The 17,110-nt window shown below is 48.6% G+C and overlaps 6 protein-coding genes across 6 annotated transcripts; 5 read left to right on the forward strand and 1 right to left on the reverse strand.

Annotated features, from left to right (window-relative positions):
- The first annotated feature begins 339 nt into the window (after positions 1-339).
- Positions 340-1,028, forward strand: M430DRAFT_37138 (hypothetical protein). The gene is made up of 2 exons (XM_024867067.1): positions 340-525; positions 585-1,028. Exons 1-2 carry the CDS (start codon positions 392-394, stop codon positions 859-861), a joined length of 411 nt encoding a protein of 136 aa, XP_024717316.1. The 5' UTR covers positions 340-391; the 3' UTR covers positions 862-1,028.
- Positions 1,029-2,530: 1,502 nt separating this feature from the next.
- Positions 2,531-4,735, reverse strand: M430DRAFT_30924 (hypothetical protein; the record flags this gene model as incomplete). Its single annotated transcript, XM_024865991.1, has 1 exon — positions 2,531-4,735. One exon carries the CDS (start codon positions 4,733-4,735, stop codon positions 2,531-2,533), a length of 2,205 nt encoding a protein of 734 aa, XP_024717317.1.
- Positions 4,736-7,951: 3,216 nt separating this feature from the next.
- Positions 7,952-9,456, forward strand: M430DRAFT_61405 (hypothetical protein). Its single transcript, XM_024868924.1, has 3 exons — positions 7,952-8,189; positions 8,243-8,339; positions 8,391-9,456. The coding sequence occupies exons 1-3, from the start codon at positions 8,025-8,027 to the stop codon at positions 9,134-9,136; spliced, it is 1,008 nt and encodes a 335-aa protein (XP_024717318.1). The 5' UTR covers positions 7,952-8,024; the 3' UTR covers positions 9,137-9,456.
- A 2,585-nt stretch (positions 9,457-12,041) lies between these two features.
- On the forward strand, positions 12,042-12,627 carry M430DRAFT_182008 (hypothetical protein). Its single transcript, XM_024863815.1, has 2 exons — positions 12,042-12,278; positions 12,334-12,627. Exons 1-2 carry the CDS (start codon positions 12,142-12,144, stop codon positions 12,497-12,499), a joined length of 303 nt encoding a protein of 100 aa, XP_024717319.1. The 5' UTR covers positions 12,042-12,141; the 3' UTR covers positions 12,500-12,627.
- Positions 12,628-12,717: 90 nt separating this feature from the next.
- Positions 12,718-14,375, forward strand: M430DRAFT_37140 (hypothetical protein). The gene is made up of 3 exons (XM_024867068.1): positions 12,718-12,922; positions 12,969-13,877; positions 13,985-14,375. Exons 1-3 carry the CDS (start codon positions 12,759-12,761, stop codon positions 14,082-14,084), a joined length of 1,173 nt encoding a protein of 390 aa, XP_024717320.1. The 5' UTR covers positions 12,718-12,758; the 3' UTR covers positions 14,085-14,375.
- Positions 14,376-14,703: 328 nt separating this feature from the next.
- M430DRAFT_69474 (hypothetical protein) lies at positions 14,704-16,695 on the forward strand (the record flags this gene model as incomplete). The annotated part of the gene is made up of 1 exon (XM_024869431.1): positions 14,704-16,695. The coding sequence occupies one exon, from the start codon at positions 14,704-14,706 to the stop codon at positions 16,573-16,575; it is 1,872 nt and encodes a 623-aa protein (XP_024717321.1). The 3' UTR covers positions 16,576-16,695.
- Positions 16,696-17,110: the final 415 nt, after the last annotated feature.

A 17,110-nucleotide genomic window follows, 5' to 3' on the forward strand; every position in this document is an offset into this window, starting at 1 on the left:
GGGGGGTTTGATGTCTGTCGTTTTGAAGAGGTTTACAGTTGGTGTAGGTATGAGGGGACGTTTGTAATAGTTCTCATTAACTCTCGTATCTTTGATATACATTTCATGGTTTTGCTTTTCGAATAAGAATTCTATAGATAAAGAATATACGTACCGTACCAAATCAGGGACAAGTAAGTAAGTAATCTATCAATATCTTGTGATAATAATGTACATTCCTTATTTCCATCTTTGTACAAGACTTAGAATTTACGAATTTCTCTTCAAAAAGTCGTGATCGGCAAAGATAGTTCTTTACCCCGCTCATAAGCAAACACGCCTCAATTCTCCCCTCTTTCCCCATCATCTCTCCCATCCTCCTATACAAAATTCCAAAGTTACAAACCTAAACATGATAACCGGAATCGCGCACGTCAACCTAACTGTTCCCCCGGGGACCCTCGAGCAGGCCTTCTTATTCTACGGCACCACGTTAGGCTTCACATCTGTCCCCGTTCCCGTCTTGCAAAAAGACACATTAGCCTGGTCCGATCCAATCCTCTCCTCCCCCCCCCCCTTCCCCCCGCCTAACCGCAAACCCCTAGGTTCGACATCACGCCGCACGGCCAACAAATCCACATCGCGTTCGGGACACCCAACGATCCCAAATCCTCGCGACATCCATGTTTTAAAGTCGGGAGTCTAGAGGACTTGAAAGCGTTGCAAGAACGTATCGTAGAGCATTTTGAGAGGCAGGATGCAGCGAGTCCGTTGGAGGTGGATAGACCTGGCGAACAGAATTCTGGCGCGAAAGGTGTGGAGTATCCGAAGAGGTTCTTTGCGAGAGATTATGCGGGGAATAGGTTGGAGTTTAGTTTGTGAGCTGGGGGATTGGGTGGAGGACTTGATCTGTGAATTGTTGCTTTTGGAGGCTGGGATGGAAATGATGGGATGAGTTAATGAAGATGAAAGAAACTCTCGAAGTACTGAGTCTGGTGTACCATGTCAAGACTCGATTCCTTTATCCTATCTCAACTCCTCTCTCACATTCACATAACCTTTTAATTTTACACGCGCTCATTGGGTAATAGGGGTTGATTCTAACATCTCTCTTGAATTCAAAGAGATAGAGATTCGATAATATATATTTAAAAGCGAAATCCAGTCCAGGCTTCGTCTCTAGGGTGAAGGAGGTGGATGGGTGGATCGATAGGATAAGGCTGCCTACCACTTCATTTTATGTTTTATTTTCTTTATATCCATCTCCATCTCCATCCCTTCCCTTCCCTCTCCACATTTTCTCCCTCCCTCCCTCCTCCCCTCTCTCCTATTTTCCAATCCTCTCCACACCCCTTCAACTTCAACTCCTCCTACGCAACCCCACAATCCGCACACTGATCATGACCACAGCTATCGCACGGCGGATACTCGATCCAGCCAATCGTCGTCGAAGCTCCACATTGACAACAGATCATACACGCATGTGTTTTGATTCCTGGAGTGTGAGAGATTGGCGGTTTGGGAGGGGTTGGGATTGGAGTTGGAGTTGTTGGGGGGTGCATTGTTATTTATTTGATTTTTCCCCTTGTAATTCGGCGGGTTTGGTCTTGGTTGGTGTTTGATTTGGATTGGGTTTGAGTAGATGTTTGATGTTTGACGTTGTGAAGATTGAATATGATATGTACGAAGTAGGAAATCTAGAAGGTGCGTTCTACCTATTATATACCCCATTCTCAAAACCCCTCAGCTTACCTACCTACCTACCCTATACCAGCTATTCTTACATACATATCTCTTTCTACCAAGGAATGTCAATGAATGTCAAGAAACAAGGCAACACATAACATTCCTTTTCTAGATCCGGACTCTTGAACAAAGAAGAGTACTTTTAGTCTTTAGCCCCGGGCTTTGAATTTTCATTCTTTTTTCAAATCTTGATAATGGAAAACATAAAGGATTGATGATGACTTCGGGGGTTTCGATTTCAGTATCAGGATTCGGGACTGAGGAATGAGGGTGAGGAATGAGGATGAGAACCTATGAAAGGAGACTGTAGAGTAATGATAGGATGAGTGTGTGTGATGTACATAGTATCATTGCTTATTTACACTCCCTGGGCTGGGCCCCTAGATTTCACGAGAGGAGATGTTCTTAAGATGTGATACTCTGACAGTAATGCTCGTCTGGAGTTATTGTCAGTACTTAACTATTCTAGGAGTTCCTAGTGTTAGTAAAAGATGAACGGGGAGGAGATCGTCTCTAATCAGCTTGAAAGTGCTCAGTAGACATGAACGAAGGTAAGTATTGATATGTGAGTATATTGGCAACCAGGCCTATTCAACTCCGCTTTCTCTATATCAAGAAATCCGTAATGGACCTCCATATGAACTATCAACTGTCCGTATTCCCCTGTCATAAAACCTCCCAGGCAGCTTATAAATACCCACCTCGGTTGGTTTACAAAGCATACGCATATATCACCCCCGAAAACAGCAACCCAAGAGCTCACGCCAGCGTAAGTTCAAATTCATAATAAGGTCCCTGCAAAATCTTACTTCTTCTTCGACGGCTCTCCTTCTGCGCTCTCAGTGGCTTTCCTCTTCTTTCCTTGAGAAGTGATGGTATAGACGGGTGCTGGGTTCCGAGTCGTTCTCGTACTTGTGCGAGTGGGAGCCGTGCCTATTGGACGTGTGCGGCGGCGAGCTGGCGGGTGAGGAACTCCTGCACTGGATATAGACTGCCCCTCTCCGAGTGCAGCGACAGACTTTGGGATATGGGGAGGTTGAGCTTCGCTTTGATGGATACCTGCCTTGGTCTTTTCTTGAGGCACGGCTTCGTCGTGGCCTGATGGAGACTTAAGCTCGTTCAAATCAGACTGTGTCCCTATATCCCTGTAGTGTACCTTCACTGGGATATCATCTGGTTCGTGGAATGAGGGTTGGGCAACCAGGGATTCATTTTCGATTGGGGCCTTGTCGGTTATTGATGGATAGGAAGGTTCAAGTTCTGCCATATCGGGGCCAGTCTTGGTTCCCGGGGTTTCTAGGGGTTGGTGGACTGACTGAGGGCTGGATATATTATCGACCAGATCATTGTCCTGTGGCGGCGCGTCATCTTCCCGTCTGGCTAAATTTTCATCGGAAGTAACCCCTTCTTGTGAAGATTGGCCTTCCTCTCGGGGGTATTCGTCTTGTGTAGTAACATCGAGACTTTGAACTCCTGGTAGGCTTGTATCATCAGAGGGTAGTGGAAGCTGGGCCGAAGACTCATTCTCGGGGGTTAACTTTGACCGACCATGCTTTTGGGTTGGAGGCGGGCTAGGTTCTAGGTCATGTTCACCTTCAACCTTGACGTTGGTTGGATCTTCGAGATCATCAAGGTGACGGACCTCAGCTTCGACCAATCCTTTAACACCGGAGACAGCCCCATCGCTGGCTCTGCGCAAGTCCTGGATTTCTTCATTGGCCTGATCAATTCGAGCTTTTGCGCTTGCAAAATACTCCACCAGATGATCCAGATCAGTGACGGTTTCCTCTCCCGTATACTTTTGTTCAGGAAACAGAGTATTTATGCTTTCGAAAGTTTCGTGTACTTTCATCGTGAGTTCTTCCAATTTCTTCTCCGCAGTGTCGCCCCTGTTTGTTTTTTCGACCACAGCAAGATAATTGAAGTCGTTTTGTAGTGGGACTCCCGGCTGGTACTCTGGCGGCCACTCTTCCCTTGGCAGATTTCCATATCCCTCGGGACCCCATTCCTCTCTGAATATTCGTTGTAAACCCTCTCTCTCCCGTCGACCAGCCTCTTCCCACCGTGCGGGATTGTATCTCTCTCGCGTGACTTCCCCAAGGCTCCCAACGACGTCTCCTCCCCTTAGGATGACTTCGGCTCTCAGATTGTCACGAACTTGAATCAAGTCCTTGATTTGACGGTCCTTGTCTTGCACAACCCGTGCCTGCGCAGCGTTGTTGCTGCTTTCATCCCGTCTAACTGTTCCGAGCTTATCCTTCAAATCTCGTACTTCTTTCTCTGCTGCTCCGAGCTTATCCTTCAAATCTCGTACTTCTTTCTCTGCTGCTTCGAGCTTACCATTCAAATATCGTACTTCTCTCTTTGCCGTCTCAACCCTCTCGGTCGCCACGTTCCTTTCTGCTCGAACCGCAAGTAGTTCGTCGTTGAGTTTCTCTGATTCGATGAGATGCGCGCTTAGCTCGTCTTGCAAGTCGCTTGCCAGAGGGTTATCTTCTTGCTCGACTTCAAGTTGGCCAGCCAATTCAGTTTCCCTATCCTGTGCTTGTTGGAGATCGGCCTGCGTCTGTCGAAGACGTTGTTCAAAAGATGCGACGTCCTCTCTTAGAGCGGCTTCTCTTCCTCGATGATTGAGGAAATCTTCTTCGAGCCTATCTCTCTCGTCCTCGTATTCATCGCGCTCTTCCATTACTTCTAGAAGCCGTTTCTGGGTAACGACTAGCAAATCTTGGGTACGATCCAGGTCGCTGCTCACTTCTATCCATCTCCTCGTAAGATCACCAACCTCTCTCTCCCTTTGCTTCAATTTTAGTTTTGCGTCCGACAATTCCATTGATATCCTTCCAAATTCATCGGGACTATCCTCCCGGTAGTCAGGGAGATCCTCCCCTCCTATTTGAGGATTGGGTTGGTCGGTTTGAAGGGCTGGTCCTGCGGTATTCGCCGAATCTGGTTCTCTTTCGATGATATTCATCTTGACTTCTTCAACGTTGCCGCTGGCACTTTCCATCTTGAGATTTTCGTCTGATTCTGTCGAAGGTTCTGTCAACAATTATGAGAGTACGTAGAGGTATGTGGGAAGTGTGTGGAAAGTGTGTGGAAAGTGTGTGGAGAGTCTAGGGATTGTGTGAAGAGTCGTCTGCTATATTCCAAGTCTGCGTTACTTGAATACCGAAGTGAATTGCCTCGGGAGTTATTCGTCTACCTCTATTGAACAGACAATGGAACCGTTGTCAATCAATTTTTCTTTATTGTGACTTATTCCGCCAACAATAGTTCAAGGATATATCGAGGAATTCCGAATTCGGAGGATCTCCAAATTCTTGGTGAATAGCGTCATATTATTCAAACAAAGCGTTTTCTTTTGGATACCACCAACTTTGACTGTACGAAGGAAAGCGCTACAGTTGCAACAAAGAAGAAAAGATTGAAAGAGAAAGCGACACTGTAACATCCTGGGATCTCAGATTCGTTTCTTCTTTATCAGGACTAGGTAAACCCGATTGATTATGACTCGAGTCACTCGACTTCGTAGTATTGTCCCTCAAATATGCGGAACTAAAATTCACTTCCTAGTATATTGAACTGTGGAGACAATCACAACAATAAGGAATAACAAGTATCACGTAACTATTGTAAGCCGGACCTGCGAATAATACTGTGAACGTTCTTTGAGCAGCAAATCTCAATTCAGATGCCCGGGAACTATCGGGATGCAGAGATTCGCTACATTGACTGCCCGTCATAATAGGCACCATGATGTTCAGGGTCTTTTCCAGATTCGATTGGATTCCTTTGTTTCAATGTTGATGCAAAATGAACGCCTCAAGGTAGTTTCGCCGCATTCGTTCAGTGGGTGGATTGTACGAAGTAGAGTTCGTCGTGAATGGAGGGGTAGGAATTATACGATTGGGCTAACCGAGATTAGTAAGATTAATTCGTGTAAATTACTCGAACAGGAAGACATGATTGCCGAGAGATCAAATCAGATAAGATAAAAAGTGCGGGAAATATTAGTAGACTCGACATCTATTTTTCCTTTACTTGCCCCTCTCTTGGTGATTCGAGAGTGTAGACACAACACTTGATTATTTGTCTTCGCGAAAAAAGCTTTCAAACAACACGCGGCGGGCAGATGTCAATCCTGAAATTGCCAATGGCACCCCCAAAACGGGATACTCATCTGCTGCCTGCGTGAAACCCGGGATTCTTCAACACTATTTGCCTCATCTATCAAACAAACGGACTACGAAACACATGTTAACGAAGCTTCTCTGCGCAACTATCAATTGCTCATTTTATTCTTTGAAGACGTCGACTAGGCCAACGAAGTAGGCCACATTGGAACTGCGATTATCGCCTGTATCACGTCAGGTCCTCTTCCATCTTGACAAGGCTATATTGACTATCTTCAGATGTTTTGCAGTGCTGCATACCTCAACTAGCTATTTTGAAAGACTAGGGGACACCATCTCTGATAATTTCTCGCCAATTTGGAATCCATCTGTCCGTCCGACTCCGCACAGACCGAAGTAAGTTGCGCCATCTGCTTTCCCTGTCAACAAGAGAGGATAAGTTATGCCTCAACTTTATGACAGGTTCAATGACAGGCGGGGTCAGGTTTCCACACTACCTGTCACCACTTGCATCAGTTTCCTCTGCCTATTCTGGGAACTTAGCGATTGGATATATGACTTGATAATCAAATCATTTTCGCCTGCAAGGTTGCAATTCAACGGTTGATATTTTCCCAGATGAGCTTGAATATTGATAGATATGGATGTCAGGTGCGGGGAACCGAGGGCGGATCATAGTTGAGGACCACAAATCCAAAGCGGCATAGAGTTTCACAGACAGCCTTCGACGCCGAATCCTCTTCGACATAACAACACTGCAGCACATGAAGTTCCGGTCGTATTTTACGACAAGCACAAAGCTGTGAGACTCATTACATTTGGGTTACGGTTGTTCGATGGATCGAAATTATCGTTTCAGGAGATGGAGATACCTTATGCGCCTCGAGTCTTTCATGAGGGGACCTACATGCATGGTAGCATCCTGATGGCAGACACTCAATCAAATCACGAAAATGATCGAGACGGTTGCGAGGAACATCTCAAACGTAGCTCTCACCCGTATCGCTCAAATGAATCGATCTCAGAAGGCTTCATCGAGAACATCGAACTCGTAATCGAGGTCCATTTGCTTTCTTCTTTCCTTTTCTTTTTCTAGCTATGCGGGCGGCCATTCCTTCGAGGGCAGCGAAGAGCCTTCTTCTATCTAATTTCAGCACCTAGGAAATGGAACGTCCTGTCTGTCCCAATTTCGTCTCTCGACCCGCGCATATAGATGGGGCAGAATATGAGATGCTCGACGCAATAAAAGGTTTATTTCAGATACAAGTACTGATAGAACCGGCGAATGTCCATGCGTATTCCATGTGGAGACGACGGAAAGCACAGACGACGGGAAGGAATGAAGCACAGACAACGGGACGCACTATCAGACTCTGGGCTATCAGTTGCCAAGCAATCCTCGGTCTCGATTCATGGATGGATCATGAATGAATACGAAAGCTGTCCAAGCGGATTTAGCTTCGATATTTCTGATTGGATGAGCATCTGTCCCAGGCGGTTGCGAGATCCAACCCCCACCTTTTGGCTTTCTTCCTCTTTCGCTCTTTCTTGTCCTTTTCTTTCAGGAAGTCCTCCTAATTGAATAAAAATGCCCAAAAAGTTTCGTTAAACTTCAGATACCAAAACTTTCGATCCTTTCATTGAATCTTCTAAATGAAACCCATTACGGACGTATGGATTTGCATCAGCAATTACCCCATCCTACTCATTTTCACGTCGCGCGAATGTCATCCTTGTCACAGCCGCGGGGCAGTCACTGCAGATCGCACGTTTCGGGGCTGAATTAAGCGTAACCGAGCTTACGCCCCTGACTATATAAGCCAATCGCAAAGTTGATATCCCCGAAAAGGTCGGGACGGCGCGGTCACTGCCCTGGCGCTTAAGCTGTATGGAGTAGTGACTGGCACTTCCAAGGTCGAAGCGGTCAGCAAGCATGGGAGTGAAACCTGGCTCTAATATACAGTACGGGGTACGATACAGTATTAGCAACCGAAAGCTATTCCCCAAGTGGGGTTGTTAGGGCAATCATAATGGCGAGTCCCATAATCTTAATCGTCTCCTCGTCTCTCTCCTCGTTCTCCCTTTTTCTTGTACGAAGTACGTCAAATTCTTGTATGAATAAGTACGGCAAGATCTTATTGATCTTGGTGAACTGCAGCGGATATGGCACCATTAAGCACACACTCTCTCTTCCTCTTTTCCATCTTTTTCTTGGATATCTTCACGAGCGTGCGATCACTTAATACGCAATGCTACCACAAACTAGAGAACGTTGAACATGCCACGAACCCTATTGGAGGTCCTTGTGGCGTCGTCGCGCCCGACTCGGTATTTTCTCTCTTCGCGCACGATCTCTAGCAGCGGGAAATTAACGAAATCAGGGCTTCATGTCGTGTTGTGCAGTCGGTGATCAATGTCTTGAGGGTGGATTATGCCATTATATCCATCCACCCGCGCCAGGATCAAATGCTACCGGCTGTATAACCCTCTCTCACCTGCCCTCAACAAACAACTAACTAACAACCCAAGATTATGTAGGCGGCTGCACAGACCCTACACTCTCAGACCCAAACTGCAACCCTGGCTGCAACGACTTGAGCGTGCTTGACGTAACCTACGATTCCACACTCGATGCTTGGCTATGCTGCAATGCCGACGACGATGGGAACATAACCTGTGACAACCCGACGTCAGAGACGGTCTCTGCCAAGCAGATTGCCAGTATTGCGACGACATATGTAGTTCCGAGCGTCGTGGCGACCACAAGCGCGACAGGAGATGCGGCATGGACCACGAGTACGGAAGAGAGTGCGGATATTAGTGTGACTACGGAAATGGTCACGAGTACAGGGGCGAGTCCAATATTGTTGACGGGCAGTGGGCCAACGAGCGCAACGAGCGCAACGAGTACAGCGAGTACAGCGAGCGCAGCGAGTATAGCGAGTGCAGCAACGAATACCTCACAGTCGAAAGCAAGCTCGGGAGGATCCTCTCACTCGGGCGCAATTGCCGGAGGGGTCGTCGGGGGCGTTGCATTCGTCGCCCTGGTGGCAGGCGGACTTTGGTTCTGGTACAGACGTCGACGAACGGCGGGCGGGTACACCGAGAGAGAAGTAGACAGACAAGTAGTGAGGGAGAGATTTCTAGATGAGCCGGTAGAGAAGCCGGCGGATATCAAGTTGGCGGAGTTAAGCACGCGTCATAATACACCAGAGTTATACGGAGCTCCGATAGGAAGTGGCAAGAGGACAAATACGGTGGCAGAGTTGCCGTGAGGGGCAAGAGTGAGGGATTTTGATGTGCGCTTGCTTGGTATACACATGCCTTGTCTGCAAGCTCGAGACGGGCTGGGGAGTAATGATGTTGTACTACTGTTAGCATATCTCCTGGATGAAGTTTGACGCCAGGTCGATTGAGATACCCGACTGCATTGCTACCCTTTAGCCAGAAACGGGAAAGGGCTCCATCCTTATAGCATTTTGATACCATCTAGGACAATTGGGCCGAGAGAAAGGGGAGGGGAGAGGGGAGAAGAGGTTATATATAATGTATTAATAACCACCTGAAAATGCAAAAGGTCTTGATAGATACCTACAAAATCAGAAGGTCTCTGTCTCGTAGAAGTCTTATCTTCAACGTCAACGTCAGCGTCAACTAACTGAAAGTAGCCAACTCGTGACTCGAGTACATGGCATGTAAGTTGTAATGGTGGAGAGAAGTAAACCAGCGCTCTATGTCACCTAAAGGAGGTACAGCCAGCGATCCAGCACCTATTGATATCGAAGAAAACGAACACATACTCATATACCTTTTCTTCATTCTCTACTGAATGAGATCGGCTCGCATACCTGCTCCACTCCCAACTCCCGAACATCAAGCAATATTACCTATGCGGTCCTTAACACCCCCCCCCTCAATCTCGCCATCTACATCTTATTCTCAAGCAAGTAGCCAAGTATCCTAGAAACAATCCTGTAGCGAACATTCATTCTTGATAATCGAGAGGAGCCGGCTAGGAACGAGGTCGATGTACTTAGGCTGCGCAATGAGACCCCATGGGTTGGGTTTCTATATATATGGCCCAACCCATGGGTCCCTAAACCCATAACCCACCCCATGGGATGGGTACCCAACCCATTTCGTGGGGACCCATGGCTTTCCGCGCAGCTTAGATGTACTGAGTAGTAGTCGATACATAGCCGTGCCGTACTAATAAAGACAAAAAGAGGACGTCAGCGCGGGCTATGATAGGCTTGAAATAAATAGAAGTGTTATATCGCCATGGTATATTGTATTTCTTTTTAGGTAGGTAGAGAAGTGTAGCAGACGATACCTAATACCTAGTAGCGATGGCCGCCACGAGACTTCCTGAAGTCATCATAGTCCCTCAGCGATAGTTCAGTATCAGATTCTAGAAAGTTTTTCACTTAACTTTTGAGAGCTAGCTTCTTGTCTATACTGTAGCTATCAGAATTAGATGTCTACCTAGGTAGGTATTCAGGGGCACTCAGGGGCTCTATTACCTAATTGGGACTAGCCTGTTATACCTCCTCACCACCAATAGCAGCAGCCCAGGCTCACTGTTACACAACATCTTGAATCCGTTCCCTAAGAGCCATAGAGCACCTAACTTATCTCCGTATACCGAACGCCTACAGTAGTCCATATGTTGAATTTCAGCAAAGCCACAAATCAAGGCTAGGCGAGGCGTTTTTCAGGGGGTCGGCTCGCTTAAATAGACGGCCAAGGCTTCCCGCACGTTGTCATTTATCCACATCTAATTGGCTAGTTTGGACGACGATGTGAGTGAGGCAATAGTCTCTTGTCTGCTTCGTGATGTTGTTCTGCTACGGAATCTGAGAATGGTCAGCAGATATCTTTCTGTTGTTGGTATTTTGAAAGTGTTGTAGTTACCTCTGTCTAAAAGTTATGAATGATTCCAATTTCCACTGGCCAGCTGTGTTGGATCGTTCCCTCCTACTCCGTACTTCACTCTTACATCGGGCTTGGTATCTCAAGATCGCAGGTTGAACACACTAAGAAATCGCACATCAGCAGCCTAACGGGCGCCTTTCCCTCAGCCAAGATCACAAAGCGGTTTTCAACTTCTCTCCACGTCACCCAAATACGAATAGCCATCACATCTACCACGTTTCTCAATCATGTGGTAGGAATTCCTCCATAGCACGAAGGCTGTGGGCGGTTTGAACTTCGAACGCCCTATGCGATGCTCAGCCCTGAGAAGTGAAGATGACTAACATGCAAGGCTTCTGGAAACCTTCCACCACCGTGCCTATGATTATTCACCTGTGACCGTCGACGCTGTTTTCCTATGGTGCCTCGCAAGATTTCCCTGATTGCACGTGCGTGATACGCCGGGGGGTTTGTGGGCGGGGGCTTCCCAGAGACCGTCGGATTGTCCGGTGGCTGTCACTGTCCTCTTATCAAAACTAACCACCCGAGATACGGGTAGGGATGTAGCAGCGTGCCTCAGCAACCACAAGTGGTTGGCCAAAACCCAGAGGGTTTGACCCCGGCAAAGCTTCCGACCCGCGCGGGGGGAAACGCCCATTTTAGCACGCATTCGCTTCTGGGCGATCATTCGATACTTGTAAGGCGTTTGGAGAGGGCATAATTTGGTCTGCCTGGTTGCTTTAGAGGCGGATGAGTGGTGTAAACTCAGGTGCAATCAGTATACGCCGGCTTGCTGCGACTGTCCCTTGTCTAGGAGGAATTCGAAATATCGCCAGAATATAGCATATATATGTAGGTAGTGGGATAAGTCTCCAGAAAAAGTGTAGCACTTGTGAGTCGTGACACAAGCAGTGGCTACCTGCCAGCAACAACAGCATTAATGTATACAATGATATCCAGACGAGTATATCGTATATTGCAGTGCATGTAAGTGTAAACCAGACAACTTCCATGTTAGTGTAACCTGGAGATCCTAACAGCCAATCTGGAGAAAATACCTCTTTCCCGTGCCCAGCCTTGCCGTCTCGGTCCCAAAAGGAATAAACCCCCCATCCCTGCAAGCAGTCAACGTCAGCTTCCCGCTTTCCACACACCCCATATAACATCCTATCGTTGCCCCTCAAACTGAGTATAAACCTCCTCAATGCTCACCATGGGTCCTCCTCACCAGGAGTGCTATCACCAACCGACTTCTGAGAGGTTGTCTAGCTTTATAAGAAAGCTGCGGCTTTGCTTTTGACCGCTTCGTACACGATGGCCATAGCCAGGACTGCAGGTGGAAACGCCGCCTTCCACAACTTCCACAATGACCTCACGCATATCCAAGATCCGAACGAGCGGCGGCGACTCGCGCTGGCCCAGATTGACGAAGCTCCGTTTGGGTGGTATCATGTGCGCGCGTGTGTTGTCGCCGGCATTGGCTTCTTCACCGGTTCATACGACGTAAGCCACCCTGCGTTATCCTACATTCTGCTTAAATACCTAACCAGCGGCCCAGATTTTCGCGATCAATTTGGTCACTGCTATGTTGGGCGTTTCTTTCTGGCAGAATTCCACATCTCAGGGCTTTATTCCCAGTAACTCGGATACGGCGATCAAGGTTGCTACGTCTGGTGGAACGGTGCTGGGCCAGCTTTTCTTCGGTTACCTTGCCGATGTTGTAGGTCGTAAGCGTATGTATGGGCTGGAGTTAATCATTATCATATTTTCGACTCTGGCGCAAGCTCTCTCCTCATCTTCACAGGCTGTCTCTATTGTTGGGCTCATCATCTTCTGGCGTGTTCTCATGGTGAGTAAATACGGGTATCGTCGATCTCGAAACCTGCAGCTAATCAATATCAGGGGATTGGAATTGGTGGCGATTACCCCTTGTCCTCTGTCATCACTTCGGAGTTCGCAAGCACGAAGTGGAGAGGTGCCATGATGAACGCTGTCTTCGCCATGCAGGGTTTTGGGCAGTTCACCGCTGCCATGATCGCGTTGATCGTCACAGCCGGATTCGAAAAGTCCCTGATAACCGCTAGTAACCCATCTACCTGTACAGGTGTGTGCCAAATCGCGGTTGACAAGATGTGGCGAGTGATCATGTGAGTCCATCCAAACCCCTATTCATCTATCCCTAACAAAGCACAGCGGATTCGGTGCTGTCCCAGCATGTATTGCCCTGTACTACCGTCTCACCATCCCCGAAACTCCCCGATATACCTTCGACGTTGCCCGTGACGTCGAGAAGGCAGGCGAGGACGTGAACGCCTACATGGACGGTCGATCCCAAGGCTATCCCGACGAGCTTCGGCGTGTCACTGCGATGGCTAAGAACGCATCCGAGTTCACAGTGCCTAAAGCCTCCTTCCAAGACTTCATCCAGCACTACGGCCAATGGAGATACGGAAAGGTCCTCCTGGGCACCGCAGGGTCATGGTTTTTCCTCGACGTTGCTTACTACGGCCTCGGGCTCAACAACTCCATCATCTTGTCCACTATCGGCTTCTCTGGCGGCAACGACATGTATGAGATCTACTACCGCACCGCCGTGGGGAATCTGATCCTCACCTGTGCCGGCGCCATTCCCGGGTACTGGGCCTCCGTCGCTGTGATCGATACCCTGGGGCGCAGACCTCTCCAAATCCTCGGCTTCGCGCTTCTTACGATCATCTTCGTCATCATCGGTTTTGCGTATAACCATCTCTCTCCCCGCGCACTCCTCGCCCTCTACGTCCTCGCCCAGTTCTTCTTCAACTGTGGTCCAAACTCTACCACGTTCATCCTTCCCGCGGAGTGCTTCCCGACCCGTTACCGCGCGACATCCCACGGCCTCTCCGCCGCGGCTGGCAAGCTCGGCTCCATTATTGCACAGTGTGTATTCGGCCCTCTGCGCACGCGTGGTGCCGCTCCTGGAGCGACTGGTGCTGCGGCGAGTCCATGGTTAAATCATGTCATGCAGATCTTCGCGCTCTTTATGCTGTGTGGTCTAATCACCAGCTTTCTAGTCCCGGAGACGAAGCGGAAGACGCTGGAAGAGCTCGCGGGGGAGATTCCAGGGTATGTGCCCCCTTATTTTTTTATCTGTATCTGTTTCTTTTCCACACTGTTTATTTGGTCCCCTCCATAGGTTGTAGTATGGGTCCGGTCAACTGACAGTATTCCAGGACCGCGAATTATGACCCCATAGCCATGGGCCGCCTGGAAAGGATGGGCTCGGAAGACCTCTCGCCGGTAACTATCGCGCCCATTTTTAAGGTCGTCTAGTCGATTATTATTTTCCGTGATTCCTTTGCTTTATGTATTCAGTCTTCGAAGATACCTTGCTGCGTTCTGTATATTTTTGGGATATCAAGGGGGAGGAGTTCGAGTATTGGAAATTGGTGCAAGAATAGGTATATACCAATGTATGGAACAGGGCGTAACAGGTAGTAGAAGGTTCTCTTACACTAGATGTTTATATTTGAACTTGGGGTCCGGACGTGGTGTTTCCTGACCGAAATCCTCATTAAGCTCACGTAATCTCGCGCTACCTTACTTAAGGTACCTTATCTTAGTAGACATCGTTAACTTTTAGAAAGGGGTCTAAAAAAGCCCCCTTCCCTAGCCTACTCAGGGTCCTAAGTATGTTCTTACTATTAGCCTACGTACCTTTATACATCAGAGCCTTTTCTGCGTCTTACTTTAGGGCGCTATTTACTACGTTTTACCTAGGTAGGTAGGCTATGGCTTCAGGGCCTCGAAGCCTGGAGCACAGGGCTTGGAGCCCCCGGGTAAGCTGGGCGTCGCTTTGTGAAAGCTCGGCTTTACCTCTTCTCTCTCATCTACCTACCTTAAACATAGACATGGCTCGCAGCTTTCGAGTCGCAGCACCTCTTTTAACGCCATGGAAGATGCGGTCCGTCCAACTGAACAGGCGTTTAAGGCTATGTACGAGCGAGGTTATCGCACTTGGTTCAGTCTTTACGAGATGACAATTGCAGACACCAAAACCCATCATCTTCCTTGGTGGGATTGTGCATTTCAGCTCGAGAATATATTTCCCGACCACCCTTCCTTCCCAGAAAGCCTTGCAGTAGACGCGTCATTTTCGAATACTGTCATTGCAACGGGGATATCTACATGGAGAACCGCGGCGCAGGGACCCTGCGATTTACCGTCCTTTGATCAAGAGTTCTTTATCCCAGTCGCGTCAGATCGTCCTACGATTCTCGCTATCTCGGATTCGGATCCGCAACAGTCTACATCTGTGTTCCCGCGAAGCTTCAGTGAGGACGACGACGATCATATTACTGTGCTCATACTTGCCTGGACCTACATCCTTTCTGCACGGTGGGCCGAGATCATTCCCGGAGCGTCTGGGCCTGAATACAGCAATTGCGAGGCCGAATGGGATGACAAAAACCTCCCACCTGAAAGGGCCCCGACTGATTCTACTGCAGCGATTATAGATTTGGGTGATATTGATGATGACGCCGCTCGGTGGTGGGCAGCGGTCCTCGCCCCGGAAGGGGGTTGGAACGCATCTATTCCAAGTGATAGGGGTCCCATCCTCCACTCACCCTGGTATACAAGGCTTGTATCAGAACAACGCTTTACTCTTTCACGCGGCACGAAATCTCGCCCCCTTCCGGCTCAGCATCGTGCGGCATCATTCACCACCGCCTTGCGCTATCTTTCTAGCTACCGCGAATTCCATCAAGTGGCTGAGCAGAGCCATGCTGCTTTGGCTGCGACATTACTTCTCCCTGTGGCCAGATACGACAACAGAAGGGTTCAGTTACCGACCCCTCGAGTTCGCCGTAAAGAACGAGTCAACGAGACGATCTGTAAGACTCCGGCATGGAGCGAGAATCTCAACCAACTGGACAGGCTCCTTACTCTAAGCTGCAACGCTGTAGGGACCAAAGCACTTCTGAACAGCGTCTTCTTCGAACCTGGTGTAGCATGCAATATCTGTGGGGCATGGTTGCAAGGGACATTCGCATTTCTCGACTCAGAGATCGTGCAGGACCAGCATATCCTCCTACGTGTCTTGATGAAGCGGGATCCTAGTCTGGGATTTCTCTGGCTTGGTGCTTTCATCACCGGAGCACAGACGCGTGCTTTACAAGAGGCTCGTCAGGGCTGGTGGAAAATCGACCTTCATGTGGCAGCTTGGACCGGAACGCTTATGTCTTTTATACAAGAGCCTGTGTCAACACTGTCCCCTGAGACAGAAGAAATCTCACGTGCTGACGAATGTCGATTGATGTATTTGTCCCACGACCAATCCTACACTGTTCCTCCACTCTTTCCATTCGCTCCGTTCGGTTCTACAGCGATGACAGACACCAACATCGACGTTCGTCAACATGCACGATGTGAGACAAGCCACGGCCTCGAATACCAAGGTTTAACCTGGCGCTGTCGTGATGGCCAGCGCACAGCTACCACTATTCCTAGAAGAATTCCCTTACGCACCAAAAACGGGCAGCAGCCAAGCGACGGCAATATCTCTGTCGTCACTTACGACAATCTTGACAACGAGGATGACGACTGTTCGGAAATGGTGACGAGGAATATTTTCACTTGGCTGCGTGATGAGGATGGCTTTCCTGTCGCGGAGAGGCCCATTCGTGAACACGAGTGGATAGACAATTTAGACTACTCGGACGATGATTGCCCGATTACAGGGGATGTCGAATCTACAGCAGGAGGAGGCAATCTGCATGGATGGCTGTTGAAGACAGTGACTAGACGGTCTAATTCGCTCTAAGGGGTATTGGAGGAGTGTTATGTTCTCGCCGTCAGTGACGACCCTCTCGGATAACTACTGTAAGGGAGCTGTAATATAGGGAGTGCGGGCGGCAGGTTACCCCTAACCAGCGTCGGTGTCGAGACGATCCGCCAAAGTTACGGCGGTCAGATGGCGTCTCTGTATCCTTGACTTCTGGTGCAGATGGTGCCAGAGGGTCCTTTGGCACTGGAAGACGACACGGGAATTCCTGAATATGAAGCGGCTGAAAAGACCTGCGGAAACTGCCTTACTTTTTCTAGTAGAATTTTAGCAGGCGGCGGTCGTACCCGAGGAGTCTAAACGGGTCGCCCCTATCTTAGGTACCGTAGGCTTACCCCGCTGGCTCACTTGCTTAGCCTGGCTCAGGTTTGGCTCACCTACGGCTTAGGCTATAATAGCTTCTAAAGACAGAAATAGAAAACGTTTATGTTGAGATTCCGATATCGAACTACCTGTTCCTGTATACCGAGTTGGCAATTTGTGTATACAAGCCCAGAAGCGAGAGTAGCAGTTC

This window comes from Amorphotheca resinae, assembly GCF_003019875.1.
Source record: "Amorphotheca resinae ATCC 22711 unplaced genomic scaffold M430scaffold_12, whole genome shotgun sequence".
Lineage (NCBI taxonomy): Eukaryota > Fungi > Ascomycota > Leotiomycetes > Helotiales > Amorphothecaceae > Amorphotheca > Amorphotheca resinae.

Bases quoted from the DNA above. Each gene is read 5' to 3' on its own strand.
- M430DRAFT_37138 (XM_024867067.1), top strand. From the start codon at position 392: ATGATAACCGGAATCGCGCACGTCAACCTAACTGTTCCCCCGGGGACC. The intron at 526-584 runs GTCCGATCCAAT...GCAAACCCCTAG, and splicing joins CAAAAAGACACATTAGCCTG to GTTCGACATCACGCCGCACG.
- M430DRAFT_61405 (XM_024868924.1), top strand. From the start codon at position 8,025: ATGGCACCATTAAGCACACACTCTCTCTTCCTCTTTTCCATCTTTTTC. The intron at 8,190-8,242 runs GTATTTTCTCTC...TAACGAAATCAG, and splicing joins GCGTCGTCGCGCCCGACTCG to GGCTTCATGTCGTGTTGTGC. The intron at 8,340-8,390 runs GTATAACCCTCT...TAACAACCCAAG, and splicing joins AGGATCAAATGCTACCGGCT to ATTATGTAGGCGGCTGCACA.
- M430DRAFT_182008 (XM_024863815.1), top strand. From the start codon at position 12,142: ATGACCTCACGCATATCCAAGATCCGAACGAGCGGCGGCGACTCGCGC. The intron at 12,279-12,333 runs GTAAGCCACCCT...CCAGCGGCCCAG, and splicing joins TCTTCACCGGTTCATACGAC to ATTTTCGCGATCAATTTGGT.
- M430DRAFT_37140 (XM_024867068.1), top strand. From the start codon at position 12,759: ATGAACGCTGTCTTCGCCATGCAGGGTTTTGGGCAGTTCACCGCTGCC. The intron at 12,923-12,968 runs GTGAGTCCATCC...AACAAAGCACAG, and splicing joins AAGATGTGGCGAGTGATCAT to CGGATTCGGTGCTGTCCCAG. The intron at 13,878-13,984 runs GTATGTGCCCCC...ACAGTATTCCAG, and splicing joins CTCGCGGGGGAGATTCCAGG to GACCGCGAATTATGACCCCA.